At 39.9% G+C, this 20527-nt stretch overlaps 1 protein-coding gene across 1 annotated transcript in view; it reads left to right on the top strand.

The window, feature by feature from the left end:
• The window catches only part of SATB2 (SATB homeobox 2), a 189229-nt gene that overhangs the window by 74079 nt on the left and 94623 nt on the right, over positions 1–20527 (top strand). The window contains exons 4-6 of the mRNA XM_087435552.1: positions 900–1026; positions 2147–2270; positions 13538–13640. Coding sequence (XP_087291678.1) covers positions 900–1026; positions 2147–2270; positions 13538–13640 — 354 coding nt within the window. The remainder of the gene's footprint in view (positions 1–899; positions 1027–2146; positions 2271–13537; positions 13641–20527) is intronic.

The raw sequence follows: 20527 nt of genomic DNA, 5'->3' as shown, positions 1-20527 counted from the left end.
GTTATTCTGTTTGTGAAATGGGTTCCTCTTTATTTTTTTCCGTCTATGTTACGTATGCCCTATGCACCAGATCAGACGGGTCCGTCTGATGAATAAGTTAGCATTTTCACCACAGGTTGCTGAAGCTGTCCCGTGAATCTTCCTGTAACAAAGGTGTTCCTAAAATCTTCTGCTCTATATAGCCCAGGTTTGACCAGGATTTTTATTCTCTCTCCATTGTCATGCGTGTTTAGCGTATGCAGCAGGAAACCCACAGGGAAAGGGTACCATTGTCCTGCTAAAAAGAGCTGAGGAATAAAAAAAAAGGAAGTTGAAGACACCTCTGCTATTCCTGATCTGTGGTCAATTGTTGCCCAAACAAGCCGCTGGCTGGCAAGATGCGGATCTGGATGTGAACTCTAACTGCTCCTTCAGTTCCCAGTGCTGTTCGCACGGGGAATCACACCACAACCAGGATGTGACTGTGTATGTGCTGAGCCCACACACAGGAATCTTCTTGTACAATTCAAAACTGCATCTTATATTTACTCAAGGCTTGCTTTTTTTTGTCTGTGAAATCAGCAGTCCGGTATATTTAGCATCAGTCTTAAGTTAGAATGTGAAACAAGACTTTGGGGGAAGGAAGTATCCGTATGGTTTTCTAAGTAATTTAAGAAACAGGAAAACATAAAAGAACTGATTGTCCGTGATGAAACCTCATCCTTTCCCTCTCATCTTCCTGTATAGTTAACTCACTCAATTGTCAGCCAGAAAGAAGTAGGTTGTTGCACTGGGTTGTAAAATATCTCTGAGTGGGCCTTGAATGTTTACTATTGAATGACCTTCTAACATTGAACAAACAGTGGGAAGGTTTAATAAATAGCAGATATGTGTTTATTGTGTTTTTCTTCCCTGTGCAGGAATAATCAAGCTAGGGAGGTGGAACCCTCTGCCCCTCAGTTATGTGACAGATGCACCCGACGCGACAGTGGCCGACATGCTGCAAGATGTCTATCATGTTGTGACGTTGAAAATCCAATTACAAAGGTGAGTGTCTCTGAAGATCTGCCCCTCCTTGCTCTCGGAGCTGCTCTGTCAATTGTGGAGTCACTGCAGAGATCGGCACGTCCTGTCTGTTAATTTCTAGACACTGGATGAAATGAAAAAAAGGAGAGAGAGGAGGGAAGGAGGGGCACTTCACCGGCATCTTTATAGTCCACATTCCAACTGTTTTATGTTTTGTTTTCAGAAGCAGTGAGGTGGTAACCTAGGGGAAGCTTGATAAATCATTAAAAATCTGCAGCCCTTAAAGGGGAACTTGCCACAGCCCCTAATTTAATGAGTCCTCTGGTTAAACGCTTAGCGCATAGTATTTGAAGAATAAACACCTCTGCTGTTTCAGGTTTGTGTGTGAGGGGTGAGTTTTGTGCTCTTACACTGGACATCTTTTTCTTCTCTCTCTGGTGGCCTGCAGAGGTTCTGGGAATGATTTCTTTTTCTTCAGGTGCAGCATCCAGAGCAAATTATGCACTAAAGAATCTAGAGGTTCTCTGCAGAGTCTTGTATTGTAAAGACCCTGCAAGTCATGTGATATAAAGAATATGTCCTTTAGGGTAAAGTTTGGAATTCGCCCCTTTTGGAGAATTTATACTTTAATAGGAATCCAGCATTCCCATCCTTGTCTAGGAATGCTTTAGTGTCTTCTCTTAAAAGTTATCTTTTGGTTAGGAAAGTAACCTGAATTGTTCTATGAGGGTGAAGGGTGGGCCTTCAAGCTTCAAATCTGATGGAACATTTGTTTATGTTTAACCTTAGGAATGTCCAGTAATTTGCGTTGTGGAAGTTTGTAATCACACTGCCTGCCATTTCCATCAGCAGGTTGGAGAAATCATATTTTAAAAAATCAGCATTTCTTCATATCCAAAGTGATTCTTTTTCTCAGGCTAGTGTGATAACCAACTTAAGGAGGCCACACTGGGCTCTATCACGCGCCAGGAGCAGCAGTTCTGCTCCCCTCCCTCATTCAGGGCCTCCTTAGGCCTGCCCTTGAGTGGTTCTACTGATGCTGGCACAGGAGCCGGGAGGGCAGGTGGCGCTCACACCCACTGCAGTCGGGGCTCTGTAGTGAGGTTTGCATGTCCATGTTCATTCTTGCTCTGTTTTCCAGTTGTTCGAAGTTGGAAGATTTGCCTGCGGAGCAGTGGAACCACGCCACCGTCCGCAATGCCTTAAAGGAACTGCTCAAAGAGATGAACCAGAGCACATTAGCCAAAGAATGCCCTCTCTCCCAGGTCGGTATCTCCAGGAGGGGTTCTGGGAGATGCAGAAGGCCACTGGTGGCCTGTCTATGGGAGGGACACTCCTGCTTGGACAGCTGTCCTCTCTACTTTTATTTATAGTCACACTACATTTTAGGTGGAAAAAATGTGGAGAGTCTGGTGCTTTTTATTGTAGAAGTTATCACTTATTGAGAGTTTTGATATAATGGGAGTGTATTAAACCATTTTATATTCGCAATCTTTAACGTCTCATGTGTATCATGGGAGGTAGGTATCAGTGTCTCCATTTTATAGATCAAGAAATCAAGGTTCAGAGAAGCACTTTACCTGCCTCGGCTTACTCACCTGGCTAAGTGGCAGGTGAGACCCCAATCGAGACCTCCTCCGCCAATGCTCTGGCTCCAAATCATGGCCCTACTGGGTCAATGGAATGAGGCAGCCATGGAAAGCCCGTCTTAAGTTATTTACATTTCTTTATTGAGCCTCTTCTCTGTCTAGCATAGAGAGATGATCTTTACTTCATACACATTTGTAGAGATTTTACAGTGAATTCACCATGTGAAAATGGATCATGAGAAAAGTGATACTCCATTTTTAGTCAACTGATCATAAACTACAACAAGCCACAAAAATAAGAGATTGAGAGGATCAAAAGAAGGACCGTGGAAGAAAGGGCTGCTTTTCCATTTGTGTTCCTGGGCGAGGGCCCCACTTTTTCTAGTGCTGAGATAATATTTTGGTGACTATGGCCTGTGGCTTAGGACTGCTATGAAATGAACTCAGGTTGACGTTATTTAAAGCCATGAATGGAAATCCATTTCCTGGTGTGAGTTGCAACACTTGATTTAAGACAATAGACTAATTACATGTCTGTCAAGTTCAAGGGAAGGGGACAAGAACCATAGAGACTTGATGTGCCCTGAACTGTGTTCTAGAATAATAGAGCCTCGGGGGGAAGCAGGAAGCCTAGTAGTTAAGAGTATGCATTCTGGAATCACTTAGATCTGGATTCATGTCCTGGCTTACAGGCCTCTGTGACCTCACCTTTGTGAGCCTGTTTCTTTGTGAGAAAACCAGAATAGTAATAGTTCTAAGTCATATGAGGAGGAGTAAAGGAGATAAATCACATAAATTCTTGGCTTGGTGCCTGGCATGCAGTGATGCTCCGTAAACAGTATCAGCTATTATTATTGAGACATGATATTGTTGGTGTGAACTGAATAGTTTTTATGTGTGTCTTAGAGAGTGTTTTGGAATATAGATCCTCTGAGACAAAGCATGCTTTTAATACTTTTGCTTCCAAAAAGTCAAGAAGGCGTGCACTTGAGTAGTCGGCAGCTAGACAGAAAGGGACGAAAGTAGCTCCTGACCTCAGTCACGTGCCTGCTCCTGTGCTTACACCTTTCATGCAGCCCATTTCAATGCCTACCTGTAGGTGTGTACCTAGATGCTGAAGCTTGTTGCTAGAATTTTAATTTATTTCAATGCAATTGCTTATAAAGTTTTAAAAATAAATATTCTGAATAATTCTGATTATGTACATAGACTGAATAAAGAACAATTTCAGAAAAGATTTCAATCATTTGTCCCGAATTTCACAATTAGTCACAGTTAACTGTCTCTTGGATTCACGTGGAAGTCAAAACAGGCTTTGCCTGGAAGTGGACGAACTCCTCACTTAGTATCACCAATTCAGAATTTTATCTAGGGCTTTTAAGGTCTGTGGAAATTTGCTCAAGATTGATCTATCATGATTTTCAGGTTTGGTTATAACCATGAAATGTGACTAGAGACAGCATGAGAGGAGAGAACCCCAGTCAGGAGCTAAGGGCCCAAGAGCTCTACTCTTGGTTCTTTTCTGCTGGATGTGTGGTCCTGGGCAGGCCCATCTACTCCCAGAGCCTCATTAAACTCATCTGTAAACTGGGCATGATTGTATCTACGTGCTTCACTTAGTTTGCAGAGTTGTCCTGAGGTTCACATGAGATCATCTTTACCCCTACTGTAAAAAACCCCTTTCTCCCCACATTTTCTAGTCTCATTGCTTTCCCACCTAGTTGCCCAACCTAAAAAGTTCCTTCTCTGTCTCTCTTGTGTTTGATCCTATGGATTCAACCACCTCCATATCCGAAATCTTCCTCCTTTGTGCCGTTACCTTGGTCAGACTTTCATCACCTCTCATCTGAAATATTTTGTTATCCTGCATCACAACCTTTCTCTTGCCACTGCTTCTCCAACATTGATATTGCACCATTTCCTTGTCTACAAGCCTCCGTGACCCCCAGCCCAGCCTGTAGCAAGTACTGACAGCACAGCAGAGCCTATGAGAAGTATCAGGATGACCCTGTCCAGCCTGATTTCCCACCAGAGCCCCTTCCTCCCTCTACCTGCGCCCACTCTGTGCTCCAAACACACAGAATTACTTATTTTGGAACATTTGCCGTGGCTTAGACTTCACCAAAATATTCTGGGGGGTGGGAGAAACCTAACTAGTACGCTTGTCTCTTTAGCATTACATGTCTAACAAAGCAACTTCTTGTGTTTTTAAAAAAATTCTTGCAAAGTTTATGTTCTACTCCATATACCTGTTTTTGATATTTTTTAAAGTGCCATAAAAATCGCTTTACCTGTTAAATTGTTAGCTTGCTTCTGACCGCGTGAGACTGGCCCTCCAGGTACCGTGTTAATCTCCGGCTTTGGAAGCCCCCGCACACAATGCTGGTGACCCTGGTGTCCTTCAGTTTGACACCTGCTGCTTGTGCATATGTGATTTCTGCTGGCTAGCATGTGCTGCTCTTTTCTACTTGATGGAATCATCTTTCAAATTCCGGCTGGAAAGTCACTGCTGGTGAAGTACCCTGACCTCCTGGGTGAAGTAGTTGCTTCTGCTCTCGGTAGCCATTTGTACACACCCAGTCGCAGCACTTCTCACAGCCCGTTGCCAGTGTTTCCCGAGTTCCCGTCGCTGATGGACTGCCACAGTAGCTGAAGCCATCTCTTGTTTATCTTCGCGTCCTCAGCATTCAGCATAGTGTATGGCGTGTGTGTAATTGTTGTTCTAATACAGGAGTTCTTGACTTTGGGCCTATTGTCCCTTAGGACTGGATAGTTCTTTGTGCTGGGAGGCTGTCCTGTGTATGGTGGGAGGTCCAGCAGCATCCCTGGCCTCTACCCACTAGGTGCCAGTAGCATGCCACCATCCCCCTCCCCCAGTTGTGACGACCAGAATGTCTCCAGACATTGCCTGATGTCCTATGGGGGGGGTAAAATCCATCTTGGTGGAGAACCACTGCTCTAACGTGTTTGATAAATTAAATATAAAAATGTTTTAGGAAGTGCTGTAAAATGTAAAGTTTTATTATTTTTACGGTATTCTTGGCAGCTCTAAAATGTTTTGAACTAGGAAGAGTGAATACAGTAATTTGGTGGTCGATGCCTAGTACGTTTTCAAACAGGCGCTCAGTTCTGTTCCTTAAATTTGGGGGAGATTTGATTTAGGTTTCTGGTATGCTGTGTGATTATGGAAAATCTCAGTGTAGTAGTCCTTCTCAGCCAGCATGGACATATAATGGGGACTCCAGTATTAATCCTACAGCTATTACCCTTAAATATTCCAGATTATTCACTTAAATTGCATAGTTAGATTGCATTTCAGTGTGGAGATAAGCTTACCCATTTTGTTGGTGGTTGTCAGAGAGCAAGTGCATACATATTTTGAAGTTCAACCTACATAATTTTAAAAAGAGTGCATTTTTATTCTAAGAAGGGGAAACGTAATTCAACAGTGTATTCAGCCAGCGTTACTGGAGTCCCGATTAAGAGTCAGACACTTTACAGTAGGCCGGGGATAGAGTGGTGAGGACGAGAGAGGGATTAAGCTTTCAATCTAGGAAGAAGAGAGTGAAACACACAATACTACTACTTCAAAGGAGAAAGGTAGGTTATTGGGTTATTTACAATAGACTCGGTTCATGAGTAAAAGATGCCTGTTTTTGAAATAATTCTTCCTTATTACCCCCAATCAAACCATATTAGGTATTTCCTCACTCAAGTTTGGCAATTGCATAAAGGAATGATTCAGTGGCTAGTATATATTTTCTTGACCATCCCACTGGTCTACAGTTCAAAAGAGCAGCCTTGAAGGCAGAAGAAAAGAGTGGAAAAGTCCATAAAAGGGTAACAATTGTAGGTTGAGGCATATATATTTAAAGAGAGGGAAGCCATGATTTAGCTATTCTGTCTGGCCAGATGTTTAGAAAGTATAGGTTATGTTTGTGTGCCTGTGTATTTATTTTTGATTTCACCTTTCAAAATGTGTTTAAGTACTGACAGACTCTTCCTTTTCCTCTGATGTCCCCCTGAGTCACCACTTTGAGCTTCTTCCTTCAGCCGCATAGTCTGTCCCTGAAGCATCTTACTTTACCATACCTTACACACAGGTATCCCATATTAAATGATCTTCTCTGTCTGTTCCAATTTGAAAACATTATGAACACATCTTTTTGTGGCTTACTGATTTTTACTCGAGGAAGAGTTAGAAGACGAAACCCCGGGTCCTCAGGGTTTTGATCCATTAAAATAAGTAAAGCTAACAGTACCAGCTTTATCCACCTCATGGGTTATGATGACGATCACATGGAATGATTAAAGAGATAGTCTTGTTAACTGAAAATTGCAATGGAAGAACAAGTAATTTGCAAATGCGTGCACCTCCCGTCATCCCCCGTTCCCCCTCCACATGTTCTCTGCAACTGTAGATGTGTTGAAAACAAATTTTGTGCTTGGTAAAAATACCTAATGCGAAATTAATCATTTTAGGCATTTTAAAGTTTACAATTCAGTGACATTAATTACATTCACAGTGTTATGTAACCATCACCCCTATTGATTTCCAAATTTTTCCATCACCCCAACCAAAAGTCTGTAACCATTAAGCAGTAATTCTCCACCCCCACCCATCCCCCAGCCCCTGGTAACCTCTCTTCTATTTTCTGTCTCTATGAATTTGCTTATTCTAGATACCTCATAAAAGTAAAATCATAGAATATTTGTCCTTTTGTGCTGGCTTGTTTCACTTGGCATATAGATATGTTTTTAAAGCAGCTCTGTCCCATGATCTTAGTTGAATTTTATTGCCAAATATTTGAGGAACAAAATGACTGACAGAAGTTACTGAACCTTGAAAATGTTACTAGATTTCCAGTATGCTGGTGATATAGCGTATATAGAGCCTTTTTAAGATGTAAACTGTAGGATAATTATTTCTGTCATCCTAAATAAGCCTTGCCCATTTGGGGATTATTAAAGGACTAACTTAAATGTACAATATGCCAAAATAATTGGGCAGTGAAATCAAGCAGCCAGTTGAGTCACTAGAAAAAAACAAGTTGATTGTGTGCTCGTCTGCAGACAAGCGGCTGATCCACTGCGTGGCCCAGTGTGGTGTTAACCAGTTGCCAACTGTCTGTCTCGCTTCATCTTAAATCCCCGTGTGTAGTGGGGATACATCCTGTTTCGTGTTAACCAGTTGCCACTGGTTCCTTTCAGTTGTTTTCATGCGAGGTTGTTTTAGTTCGAGGCCCAACCTCATAAACTCACGTTGAAGGAGGCTCACAAGTGACAGCTTGAAAAAAGTTCCTAATCGGGTGATGGCGACGATCATATGAAATGATCGCATGGAGGAGAGAGAGCTGGTATTCGTTGCCTTCATGTCTTGTGCTAGGCCTTTTACGCGTATCATCCTTCTGACTCCTCGCAGCCCTCTGAGGCAGGTGTCAATATCCCAGTTTCGCAGATGAGGGTTCCAGCATCAGATAAACGAGCCATTCAGCAGCTACTTAGGAGAGAAGCTCTCGGTGGAGTCTTTTCATACTCCAAAGCCCAGAGGAAGTGTTTCTTTCAACTAGAATGGCAAAAGCTTTCCGTTCTGATAGCATAGCTCAGAAATGGGCATAGAAAGGGATAGTAAAAGGCTGCCGCCTGACGTTAAGTGAATTTTCTATGACAAAATAATTCCTCCAAATCAGTTTTTTCCCTTTACTATACTTAATTGAAGTATCATTATAATCTCATATTTAGGATGTTATTTAGCATATCACAAAGCAGTATGAAAAGGTGAGAACGAGCAAAGAATGAGTATATTATTCATAGCCTGCATCGCGCTCTCTCCTCCGGGTCCACGTGGAAAGGGAGGCCGGATGCCGATTGGCCCTCCGCACCCAACCCTGACACTCTTCTTGCTCAGACAGGTCGTTCTCACGACATTGTCACTGACAGGACGTGTACCCATTCACTTTGGTTTTAAAATGTTCCTTTTTATAGCCAGTGTATTATGTATCTGCAGCTTAGCTGCTCTTAGTATAACGTTGCTGTTCAAATAAATAAATCTCACTAAGCCAAGGGGAATGCTGTGAAGGATATCCAATTATTTTATCTTTCTTTTTGGGGGGAGGAAAAGGGGATGCTCTGATCTCTGTCTTTCCAAGTGTATTGTACAAATCATCTTAACCTGTGTTTATTGCTTTGCCTTTTCTATTAAGTTTTAAATTGCCTTTAGGTTCCTTAGTTTTCCCTGATTCTAAAACTCCTTAATTAACTCATATAAGGGGCCTGAGGTCACAGTGTTGTTTTATTTTTTGTCGCCTTGTTTCTTGCTTTGTCTAAAGAATTGGTTGCAGTATCCGCTGTTGAGCTTGTGCTAGCGATGGAGGTGGTGGTGAATATTTCCTTCCTTTCATTAATGAGTTTCCCTTCTTTAGAGACCCAAGAAATAGTGTGGCTTGGCGGTGGTGTCTCTTTGTGATGCATCCCATTGCGATTTGTCTTTGGACAAAGTGCTTCTTCCTTCTGAGCTTCTGGGCCCTCAGTTTGAAAAATGGAACCTTACTTATAATCGCAGGTGACATCTGTTCTCTGGGCTAGTGAAAAATAAACAAGCGAGTTTAAAATTTTTCTCAAGAACCTAAAAGAAAATTTATTTTTAGATAAGCAATCTATTTAGCTGTAGTAAATATTAACGGTATTATAATATTCTCTTGCAGCTTGGCTTAGGGCAAATTCAGATCAGCTAGTAAACTCTGGAGTAACTCATTCTGGTATATTTTAATTCCTCAAATAACTTATTTTATTTTATTTATTTATTTGTTTATTTATTTTTTTGGTGAGGAAGATTAGCCCTGAGCTAACATCCGTTGCCAATCCTCCTCTTTTTCCTGAGGAAGATTGGCCCTGAGCTAACAACTGTGCCCATATCCCTCTATTTATATGTGGGATGCCTGCCACAGCATGGCTTGATAAGCGGTGTGTAGGTCTGTGCCCGGGATCCGAACCTGTGAACCCTGGCCCGCCAAAGCAGAGTGCGCAACCTTAATCACTATGCCACTGTGCCAGCCTCAACTTATTTTATTTTTTTAAAAAATAACTTTCAAAGATAAGTGGAAAACTATGTGTCAGAGTGACTGCAAATGAGGAAGCCTAGATTTTTTCATCCATCTAAAATCTTCATATTTAAAGTTTTAGGATTAATTACAAAGAAGTCCAAAACTTTCAAAAAGTTTCTGTAGTTGGGAAGACATGTTAAATCTTCCTATTTATTTTAATATGTAATATTAAAATATTTTGTCTTTGTCTACAGTTACTGTCCATGTAGTGTTTATGGCCATGACTGAGTGTCTGAGGGGCTGCGTTGACCGCCAGTTGTGTGTATACCTGCCCTCTTTCTTTCTCACAACCCACTACTGTCAGAAGTGGAGCATGCTTAGTAAATGCAAAGTCATTTAATGTTAGCCTCAGTAAAACATAGTACCTTTGCTTAAGGGTTAAAAATAACAATACACATATCTTTTGGGTTATTTGTATCAGTATTGCTTTATAGTAACATGGATGCTCAGGAGCTGGTTGCATTCTGGATTGAAAAAAGTGGACTCAGATCTTGTTCTTTTATCATAAAGGTGGGGGAATCCTAAAAGTCCAATTGTATGGTTGCTCTAGAATTATTGGAAAACATAAAAGAGCAGTATAAACTACAGAATTATCTACATGTTTTAAAAAGCAGTAAATGGAAATGAGATATTTTTGGCAGGGTGGTAGGTGGAAGAGATTTTAATCATCACTCATCCCGTTTTGCAGCAACTGTATCTCATCAGGTCTAAGATGCTATTGATTGTAACACGCATCCCAATTTCAGGGACATTAAAGCATTTTAAAAATGTGGCTGTAGAAAGGATGAAATGTGGTAAATACAGATTCTCTGTGCTCCAGGACCTCTAGCGAACGTTGTTCTGTGTACAGTAAAAGTCAGCACATGCTGGGTCTGTGTTAGCCCTGTTCAGTTTTGTTTATAATGAATTAAGTTTTGATTTTTTAAAAAATAAATTGACACTGACATTAAGATGACCTTTTAGTATGTGTCCAGAGTATTCTAGTCAGGCCAAGTGGTTGAGACTTAGGCTATGAGAATGTAAGTCTTACTGTTAGAGTTTAGGGTTAGAGAATGTTCATGTTTGAAACTGGAATAATAAGGTAGCACATCATCTTTCATCTAAAATATCCCCAAGATGTACCTCTTCTGTTTTTAAAGCTCTCTGAGGATGAATTATAAAAATTCTTATTAATAAAAACTATTTTGAATGTCAACTAGGTGTAAAGACCTACAGGGAATTAATGAATAAAATGTGCCACAAACTCGAAGAGACCTTTCTGGTGACCAAAGATTCTTATTATCTAGGAAACTGCCTCTAATTGCTACTCAATTCCTTTGCTCAGTTCATAGCTTAAACCTATTTATTTTTTGTTCTGTGATCAGTAGAGATGGAAACTCATTTATAATAATCTGAGGAAGAGAACAAATCTGATTGAGTCTCTGGGTAGCCAACTCCTCCTTTTTAGATGAGTTGTGTGAACCTGGCTCTGGTATAGGATCTGATGATGGAGCCAGTGGAAGCCCAAATATGATTTCCTTGCCACACAGATTGACACTGGCCTTGTGCAGTGTCAGTGAAGATGCATCTGGAGCAGAGACACAGCAGAGAAGCCAGGGAGTGAGTGAAAGGTGGATTATCTGGTGCCGGAGGGATATGGGTCTGTGGCCTGGTCTGATGGGCCAGGAAGAGTTGAGAGACAGCTCCAGACATGGAGATGCTTTCCATTTCCATCTGCTTTCTAGACCACTGTGCAATAGAAGGTTTAACTCTGACTCCTCCCATGGCTGTATAGCCTATGCCTGTCCAGAGGGTAACATTCATACAAACAACATAGAGAGATGACAAGCACATTCGCGATTATTCACAGACACCAGTATGGCTGCTGCATCTATTATTAGGCTGCTTTCACATTAAATTTTTCATTATTATGACATTTCAGTTTGGCATTTTTAAATTTCATCTCTGTCCCTTTTCATCTGTTATATTTCAGTGACTCAGATATTCCACATCAGGACTGTGAGAGAGGGAAAAAAAAACGAAACAGACACAGTCACTGTCCTCAAGGGTCTCACAGCCTAGGACAGAGATGAAAGCTTGGGCCAGAGAGGGAAGTAGCCCAGCTAACCAAGAGACTTCTTTGTTAATAACACACAAAGCAGAACCCTGCTGCAGGAAGGTGAGGATTCTGTTGACCCTCTAAGACAGCAGGCAGGGCTCCGAAAGTTCTGTGAGACACTCAAGTGATACTGGCTCTTTACATTCCCAGGGCTGTGTTTAGATGTTTAGAATAAAAGAATTCTCCTTATCATCTCCTCTTAGAGAAGAGAATTGTCATTTAGAGATCAGCAATTGGGGGAGGATAGCCATCTGCTCTGTAGAAAGGGCCTGAGAAATTTCTGTGAATCGAATTAGGATCCCCTTCCCCCACCAGTCCTTCGTGGTGATTTAAGAGCCAGGTCCATGGGCTCACAGAGGGAACTGTTGTAAATGGGAGTCTATGCAGGCCCGTCTGCCGGCGGTTAACCTCCTGGTAAATAAGTTGCCATTGCCTTGATTTATTATTATCTTTTTTATCTCGACTCCTTTGTAGAAATGCCATTGGAAAGTCTAAGATTTTGCTCAAATGCTCCGTATCTGGGGATACCTTTTTTAAGAAAGATGAGATTTTGAGATTTTTTTTATTTATTTATTTATTTTTCCCCCCCAAAGCCCCAGTAGATAGTTGTGTGTCACAGCTGCACATCCTTCTAGTTGCTGTATGTGGGACGCGGCCTCAGCATGGCCGGAGAAGCAGCGCGTCGGTGCGAGCCCGGGATCCGAACCCGGGTCGCCAGCAGTGGAGCGCGCTCACTTAACCACCAAGCCACGGGGCCGGCCCAAGAAAGATGAGATTTTGAAGCAGGATGTAAAACCTTACACAGGTCATTTGGATCTCTTGAGTTGTTTATGTCCATTTGTTTTTAGACAGAATTTGCAGGAGTCAAATCTGTGTATAAATTTATGTGACTGAATGTGTCAGTTCAGGTAAAAGATAGCATCTGCCACAAATCTTGGTCCAAATATGCCATAGTGACCGAAGACATATCTTTGTAGGCAATTTAATTCAAGGTGTGCCATGATAATTTTAATTTTTCAGTCATGCTCCCCTTCTCTTTCCTTTTAACCCCAATTACCAACAAATCAGCTAAGGGGTTCAGCTGAGGAGGGGGAGGAAGGTGAAGAGCAAGAAGGAATCGTGTACTTAAGCACTCAGAAAGTTTTAGCTTTGATTCATTTTTGGTTGAAACACAGTATAAGTGTTATGTTTAGTTTCCCCTGCTCCAAAATAGCACTGTTAATTTTTTCATTTGGTGAATTTTCACACAAGTGCTAATCACACGTTTCTATAAATTATATTAATTTAACTTATTTCCCTAAATGTTGTTCTGCAGTGTGTAGCACGGATGTTCTCAGATTCTTGGCTGTGTGAGCTTGTTGCAGTTGGAAGCAGAACAGAAACATCTGAAAGGCATTATTTGCATTACGGATGCTGGAGCATCTGATCTCACCTTTTGCTCTGGTTCTGAATCACAACTGTTCTTTCCCTTTGCATTCAATCTGTCTGTCCTGTCCCCTCCATCTTTGGCATTGCCGCAGGGTTGGTTTTTGGAGAAAGCACTGTCATCAAACAAGTAGAAGTTAAAGGGATAGTGAAGTTAGGTAATCATGTTTGGTGTTGAGGAGTTTAGCTTTCAGGAGGATGACTACTTCAAATTTAAAAGACAAAGGAGGTTGCTGTGGACTATAATGTGCCCTTTCTTGTCCCTAAAAAGGAGTACTCAGATTTATGAACACTGACTGGTTTCTCTCTCTTTTCAGAGTATGATTTCATCCATTGTAAATAGCACATATTATGCCAACGTGTCAGCAACCAAGTGCCAGGAGTTTGGGAGATGGTATAAGAAGTACAAGAAGATTAAAGGTAAATAGACTTGTTTGTTTTTAAAGCCTGTTTTCAGTTTCTTAGAGCAATGAGTTGTTGATTCTTTGGAATTTATGCTAATTTTAGACATCATTTTTTATAAAATTATGTATAACTTTTGCAAAGATAAGGTTCTTAATATTTCCATCAAGAGGTCCAGATTGGCTCCTTTAAAACAATGATGGCGTCAGAACTAAAAGTAAAATTCTTAGCATAATATATGAATTTTATAGTTTTCACAAGAGATGGCTGTGAAGGCCAAGACTTTTAGAAATATCTTGAAATGGTTTATTTCAGATAAGCATGTCTGTTTAAAAAGCTCAATCAATAAATCGTTTCCATTAATATATTAATGGAATTTTAAAAGCAGTCATTATAGGTTAAATTAGCACTTACAGTTTAAGTACCAGTTAACAAATGGAATGACTGTTTTGGTATCAGGAAATCTTTGGTCAGAAATGGAGTTTTGATGTTGTATTTATTTGGAGCCAATTCCAGAGCAGTGGTTAAAGCAAGGCGAATCTGCCCTCAGGCAGAACTTGTGTTCAAGTCTTTGTCTTCCATTTGCTGGCTGTGTAAGCTTGAACAAATTATTTAATTTCATCAAGACTCAATCTCCTCATCGGAAAATTAGAAATAATAAAAGTGTCTAAATCACTGGCTAGTTGTGAGGACTAAATAAGTCAATTTTGGCACAAAGTAACCTCTTAATAAATACTATCTATAATTAACAATAATTAATAGTAGTAGTAGCACCAGCAATAAGGTATTAAATATGGAATTGTATCTGGTCCTGAAAATACAGTTCTCTTATATAATAAATGTCATGCTATTTAGACCGTTCAGCCCTTTAAATATATCAGTGATATTTTGCCTTTGCAAATTTGTCAGTGTTGGAAACACTCTGTTGTTCTCACCCTAGTTCAAATGCTGTTCAATTCAAATGCTACTAGCCCCTGAGGGGATTTGGGGTATTTCTTGTAACATAATAGGTTGATGTTCTAGGGTCCTTCCAGTCCATATTTTGCATGGTTATGACATCATCCATCATGCTTTATTATAGGTATTCATAGCCTTGCTGACAGTTCACTGCCCCCATCTGAGGTTCAAATGACAATTTATGGTGGGTAGGTAAAAGCAAAGGATGAATTTATTTGTTTTACTGTCTGCAGGTTTCCTCTGGGGAGACAGAGTGTCGAAGTAATGCTAGTTGGCTGTTGAGTATTTGAGAGCTTGTTTACAAGGTTACCTTTTGAGGAAATGAGCTTTACATGCATTGGCGGCACATTTCTGATTACAAAGGAATGAGAGAGCATTTTATGCTAAATATACCAGTTGTAAGGAAAGTCAAGATGTTGAACTACCCAGGAGAAATTAAGTGCATTGAAAATTGAATTAAGATCTACTTTTCAGTGTATTCTAAAATTCTTAGGACCCTTTAGATTCTGATTTGAGCGCTTGATTTAGGATATTATTAATATTAATTCTTGTGCAGGATAAGATGAAGATCTCTTTCTCATTATAAGACATGATGGTGTAGTTCAGAAGCATTTCTTTTCTCTAAGCATTGCTTCCAAGATTTTTTTTTTTTAAATAATTGTTCAAGTGCTTGAACATATTCTCTTTGGCTAAAAATCAGAAGAATCACGCAGCTTCAAGGTCATTTGTTAGATCCCATTTACTTTCTGTTATAAGAGAAAGGAAGAGAGCGTCCTCTTTTAATAGGCTGGAGTGTAATTCCACATTCAGAAAGACTGGGAACCCTTCACTCTAGTGTTTTCAGAATTGCCACTACAGAATCTGTGCATGTGTGTGTGTATGTGTGTCTGTGTGTATCTGTTCACACACACATCGATACTTATATCTTCTATTTTTCTTCTTTGTTTCTTAGAGATTCAATTCTTCAAGTTCTATTTTTTTTTTCAAGATAGTAAATGCACAGTTAAACCTTTAAGTGCTGTAAAAGCAGACTGAGACCTTGATTTCAATCAGGAGGTCAAGGATCCACACCTGAAGAGGCTGCCAGACACTGTACACATGCTATTGAAAGAGATGCAGCTGGTCGTTGCTGTTGAGAAGTGTGTGTGTGCATGTGTGTGTGTCAGTAGGAGGAGAAAAGGGAAGGTTAAGGTATGTGTGAAGTAAACACAAGCTGCTGTAAAACAGTTCAAGTGGTGTTGATTCATCAACCAAGGGAGTGGGAGGAAAAACAAAGAATTCATGACAGGTATAATGGTATACAGAAAATAAACACCCAGAGAAGTGCATTTTATTAACTTTCGACCCTCAGAGAGAAGGAAGTGTTGGACCTATGCAGGCACATTTCGTTTGATAGGAGCTTTATGCTATGAATAGATGTCACTGTGAGAGTTCCTGTCTAGTAGAATCCATTTCTCATGAGAAAGGAATGATTTTGTTTGTAAAATTCCTGTTCTGTCCATCCATTTTCAAAGTGAGAAAAAGAAGTAATGAATTTCAAATCTAGAAATTAGTAGCAACAAAACCAGAATTCTACTTTAGGATCTTCCTGAGAACCTGGTAGTCAGAGTTCCATGGCCCTCCCTGCCTCCCTCCACCTCCTCCTACCCCGCCTCCACCCCAGAGTTATGGGTTTACGTGTACCATGGCTGATCTTCAGGATGGAAGAAAATCTCAGGCTATCTTACTGATGTCCCAAACTAAATGCAGGCTACATTGTTAAATATGTTTCCTATTATCTGCTAATGTCTGTTTTAATAAAACAGTGGGAACTAAATGGTTGCTTCTTAATCAAAACCATGATTTCCTAAACATAAGCTATGTGATTCTGTTACAAATTGCCACATATAGATCTCCTAGGTCAAAATTTTTTTCTCTTCTCGTAGAAATAAATAAACAGTAAAATAATTATATACTCTGAAACATCAAAGTAAATGTGTCTAAAACCTGGCAAAAATAAAAGTCTACTCGAAGGATTAAAAAAAAAGATCAGATTGCAAATTCTATAGTTAATTGCTTAAATAAATATGAGAAAAATGAACAATCAATAATTTGATATCATTAAAAACAGATGTAAAAACTATATACAAATGGAATTGTCTAAGTTTTGAAGTAAACATTTTAATGTACATTTTTTGAATTTATTGTTATGATAGCTAAACTATTTACACTTATTCTTTAAAAAGTCCTAAGTTGGTTTGGCTTAGCATGTTAGCTTTGTTTTCCCTGGTGATCACAGCAAAGCACATTCTTTTTGCCTTTTTCCTTTAATTTCAAAGACAATCACGGTTGACACAGACATATCTGAGTTAACATTAGTGTTAATTCAGGATAGATGAGGAGGCAGAGTTTTATGGGGTTTTAAGGTCCAGAACCATGAACCTGCTTCCCAGGAGTGTTGATATTGAAGAAAATGAAGTGGGTGGATGGGGTAGGTTGGTTTCGACAGCATTTTTTATTGCTGTTCATCTCATACTGTAATTGCTTCTGGCCTAGATTTTACAATGTAGAGCTCCTAAGCTCCAAAAATAAAAAATGGACATTTTGTATAAAAGCAAAAGAAAAAAATGACCATATTAACAGTTGTTGAAAGTGTATGAGTTTTAGTGTTGGACACAGGGTTAATCCACAGGGACCCAGAAACGTTCATGCTCTTAGAAAATTATTTTCAAGAATTCGTGGGATTATGTGGGATTTACCCATCAATTTTTCTTTCATAAATTCTATACATTTTAATGATGCTTATTTTTTTTAACCTAACTCTTCTTTTGTATTAACTCTATTTAGACTTACACTTGCCCCATAATTTTTATGAAACTAAGTGGCAATTGTGTATGTAATACCACTAGAAATTATACTCTTAGGATGATGTACTTCTACAGGGGATCTTATAAGACTAAGAAAGTGCCTTAACAAAGAAGGGCTCATATATTTTAAATATTTCCTAATTAAAAATTGGTAAGTTAAAAGAAAATAATTTTATGTCTAAAGTGTTGAAATTTCATCTGGCACCAAAAGCAAAATGAACTGTCGTCTGTGGTCAGGTCAATCTCAAGTATTTAATATGTCACAAGAATTAAGGGGTCATTGAAAGTTCACCCAAATACTAGTGGATATCATAAAATTATTTGTGTCATAGAGTAATTCCACTAGAATGAATGGACCTAAGCAAATCCCATATTTTGGCCAGAAAGCAAAATGATCCTCATCACTTTCCTTTTCTCAATCATTGCTCAAAAACCCCTGATTGCTGGTTGTCTTAATTTTATTTGTTTATTTGAGCTTATTTTGCAAAATATTAAAAAGCTGGGAGAAATGAGGATTTTAAAAACCAGTGTTACTTCCCCAAGCCTGGTTTATTCTAGTAATCAGTATTTTATCTGACCCTGTCTGATCTAGTCTTGCAAGATCAAACGTCCAGGCCAGCGAGCAGACAGTAAACAAAGCCCGCGAAGGGTTTCAGTAAACACAAAGATTAGATGTTGAATGAAAATTAAACTCCTTGAACTAGTCCTCTGTACTAAAGTGGTTAAGTGGGTTGTGATTAAAAGAAATAAGTAATTATGATCATTATAGCTGAAATGATATAATGTTACCACATTTAAAGCACCTCTTGTACCCAAAAATGATTGTGTCATTTACAAAGTGGTGCCTCAGAGTTGAATAGAGAGGGAAATCAATGGTCCCCGACCTGGTTCCATAAGGCGGCCCTTGCTTAGCCTTGGTGGTATCGGTGGTCAGGATGAAGCTTTCATCAACTGCTGGCACTTCTGCCTCTGCTGTTGTTTAGCTCTGAGGAGGTAAGATGAACTTACTTTTGTCTACCTCATTCTTCCAAGTCATGGAAGACGTTTGCTTTCAGCCATGGGTCTAAATGAAGGTATTTGGCAAGGAAGTGTGTGTCTGCCCTCTGCCTTGCTTATGGTACCTTGCTTAAAGTAATGCCAGCCTCAAATTCTTGAACTTTATGTAAATATTGGATTCATAGAAATAGAAACATCACTTCCACAACCAACCACTTTCTATCTTTCTGGTTTTCCAACATTTGGGAGAGCCTTATGCGTTTTCTGATGTGTGCGCATTTGCCGATCACCTTACCCGACATGGCTTTCCCATTGGAAGCTTATTGGTGGTGTCAGCAAGTGAAAGAATGGTGCATGGGGAGTGCCTTGGACCCTAAACAAAGATGTGGGCTAATAATTCCTTTCATGGATCTTAAGAAGCTCATTCTAGCTATACTGGTAGCTGCTGCTTTAGCCTGAATATGTTTATCCATAAATGTGTAAAGAAGGAAAAATAATCACTTATCAACAATGTGGTTTGTAGATTACAAGAAACGAACTTGCTGTCTGCTCATATTTATGCTATTTATAAGCTATTTTAAATACTTGTTAAAAAAGAATGGAAAAGGAAAAAGGATCTGCCTTCCTAACTGCCTCTTTTCCTCCCCCCCACCATCCATCACATATACTTACTATTTGAAAGAAGATAAGACACAGTTTCTGGTTTCAAAAAGCCTACATTCTGTATGAGATAATTAATAATATAACATATATTTTGTCATTCAAATATAAATTTGACCATCTACTTTATATCCCTGGTAGGATTCTAAGTGGGGACCATTACATAGCCCCTCCTTGCAAAAATATTACAGTCACAATTAGATAACTAATTTTAATTAAACAAATGTTTAGTGAGTGCCTCTACTACAGGCCATATTCAGTGCTACAAGCAGTGAGAGACATCCAGAAACACATAAGATGTGGTTCCTACCTCTAGTTGTGTTGCCCTCAACCTGTCAGGGAGGCAGCCCTAGGAGTCTCTTTGGCAAATATATAGCAGTGGCATAAACTAGTGCAGTGGTAGCACAGAGAAAGATCCGTAAGTTCTACCTGTTGGGTGTCAGTTCTGTGGGGAGTAATTTGAGAGGAAGGAGCACGTGAGTTATACCTTAAGGAGAAGTAGAGTTTTGCAATGAGAAAAAGAGAAGGAAGAATGTGTCAGACAACTGAAAGTTCATGGGTATGGATGGAGAGGTGCAGAAGAGCAGGCTGTGGTCAGAAAATTATGAGTGGTTATCCACTATGTCTAAATGCTGTGCATTTATTGTGATACAGTAATATCACAGATGCCCAAATGGCTAAGATTTCTGATTGGTGAAAAGGAAAAGATACAGCATGGCTGGGTGTGGGGTTGATGGCGACACCAAACATTGGTGAACGAGCAGAAATGTTTGGGACCTGGCTGTGGGGAGCGTTTATGTTATAACGATGAAAAGTAATGTTGGGAACGTAGTGACCACACCTTAGGGAATTCTGAAAGCCCAGTTGAGGCATTTTGAGAATCATTAAAGGTTTTTCAGCAAGAGAGTGAAATAATGAAAATGGTGGTTTAAAAAAAATCCTCTAGAAGCCATCTAAAACTGTGTATGTCTGTGAGTGTGTACATGGCAGGAGGGGAGGCAGTTGGGAGGAGAAGGGGCAGTGTGTACACCCTGGAGGAAGTAGGCAAAATAGAATCTAGTGCAGTAATATTTGGAAGTGAAGACAGTGGGGGAGGTGGGGTCTTGGCTTTTGGTGGCAGCAGTGAGAAAGAGAAGTGACCAATGCAATACGGGTGTGGGAAAGAGACAGAGCAATCAAACTAGAATCCAAGCGTAATTGACTCTTGGTGATTTTGATAGAAATAGGACAATATAAATTGAGAGGAATTTGCTGGTACTTAAGTGAAAGTTGGTGAACTAGGTAGAAATATCCATTGGGCCATTCAAGATGTGGAGCCAGATTACCAAAAGACAGAACTGAAGAAGAGATTTTGGAGCCACTTTTTTGGACGTGATAGTTAAAATGATACCAAAGGGGTATTCTCTAAAGGAGACAGTGAGAATGGGGGGAATTGGAAGCTTTGAG

This window comes from Ceratotherium simum, chromosome 9 (genome assembly GCF_057802395.1).
Source record: "Ceratotherium simum simum isolate JZ-2026a chromosome 9, ASM5780239v1, whole genome shotgun sequence".
In the NCBI taxonomy this organism is placed as follows: domain Eukaryota; kingdom Metazoa; phylum Chordata; class Mammalia; order Perissodactyla; family Rhinocerotidae; genus Ceratotherium; species Ceratotherium simum.
Note: the sequence above shows the minus strand (reverse complement) of the source record. Positions and strands in the feature narration are given on the sequence as shown.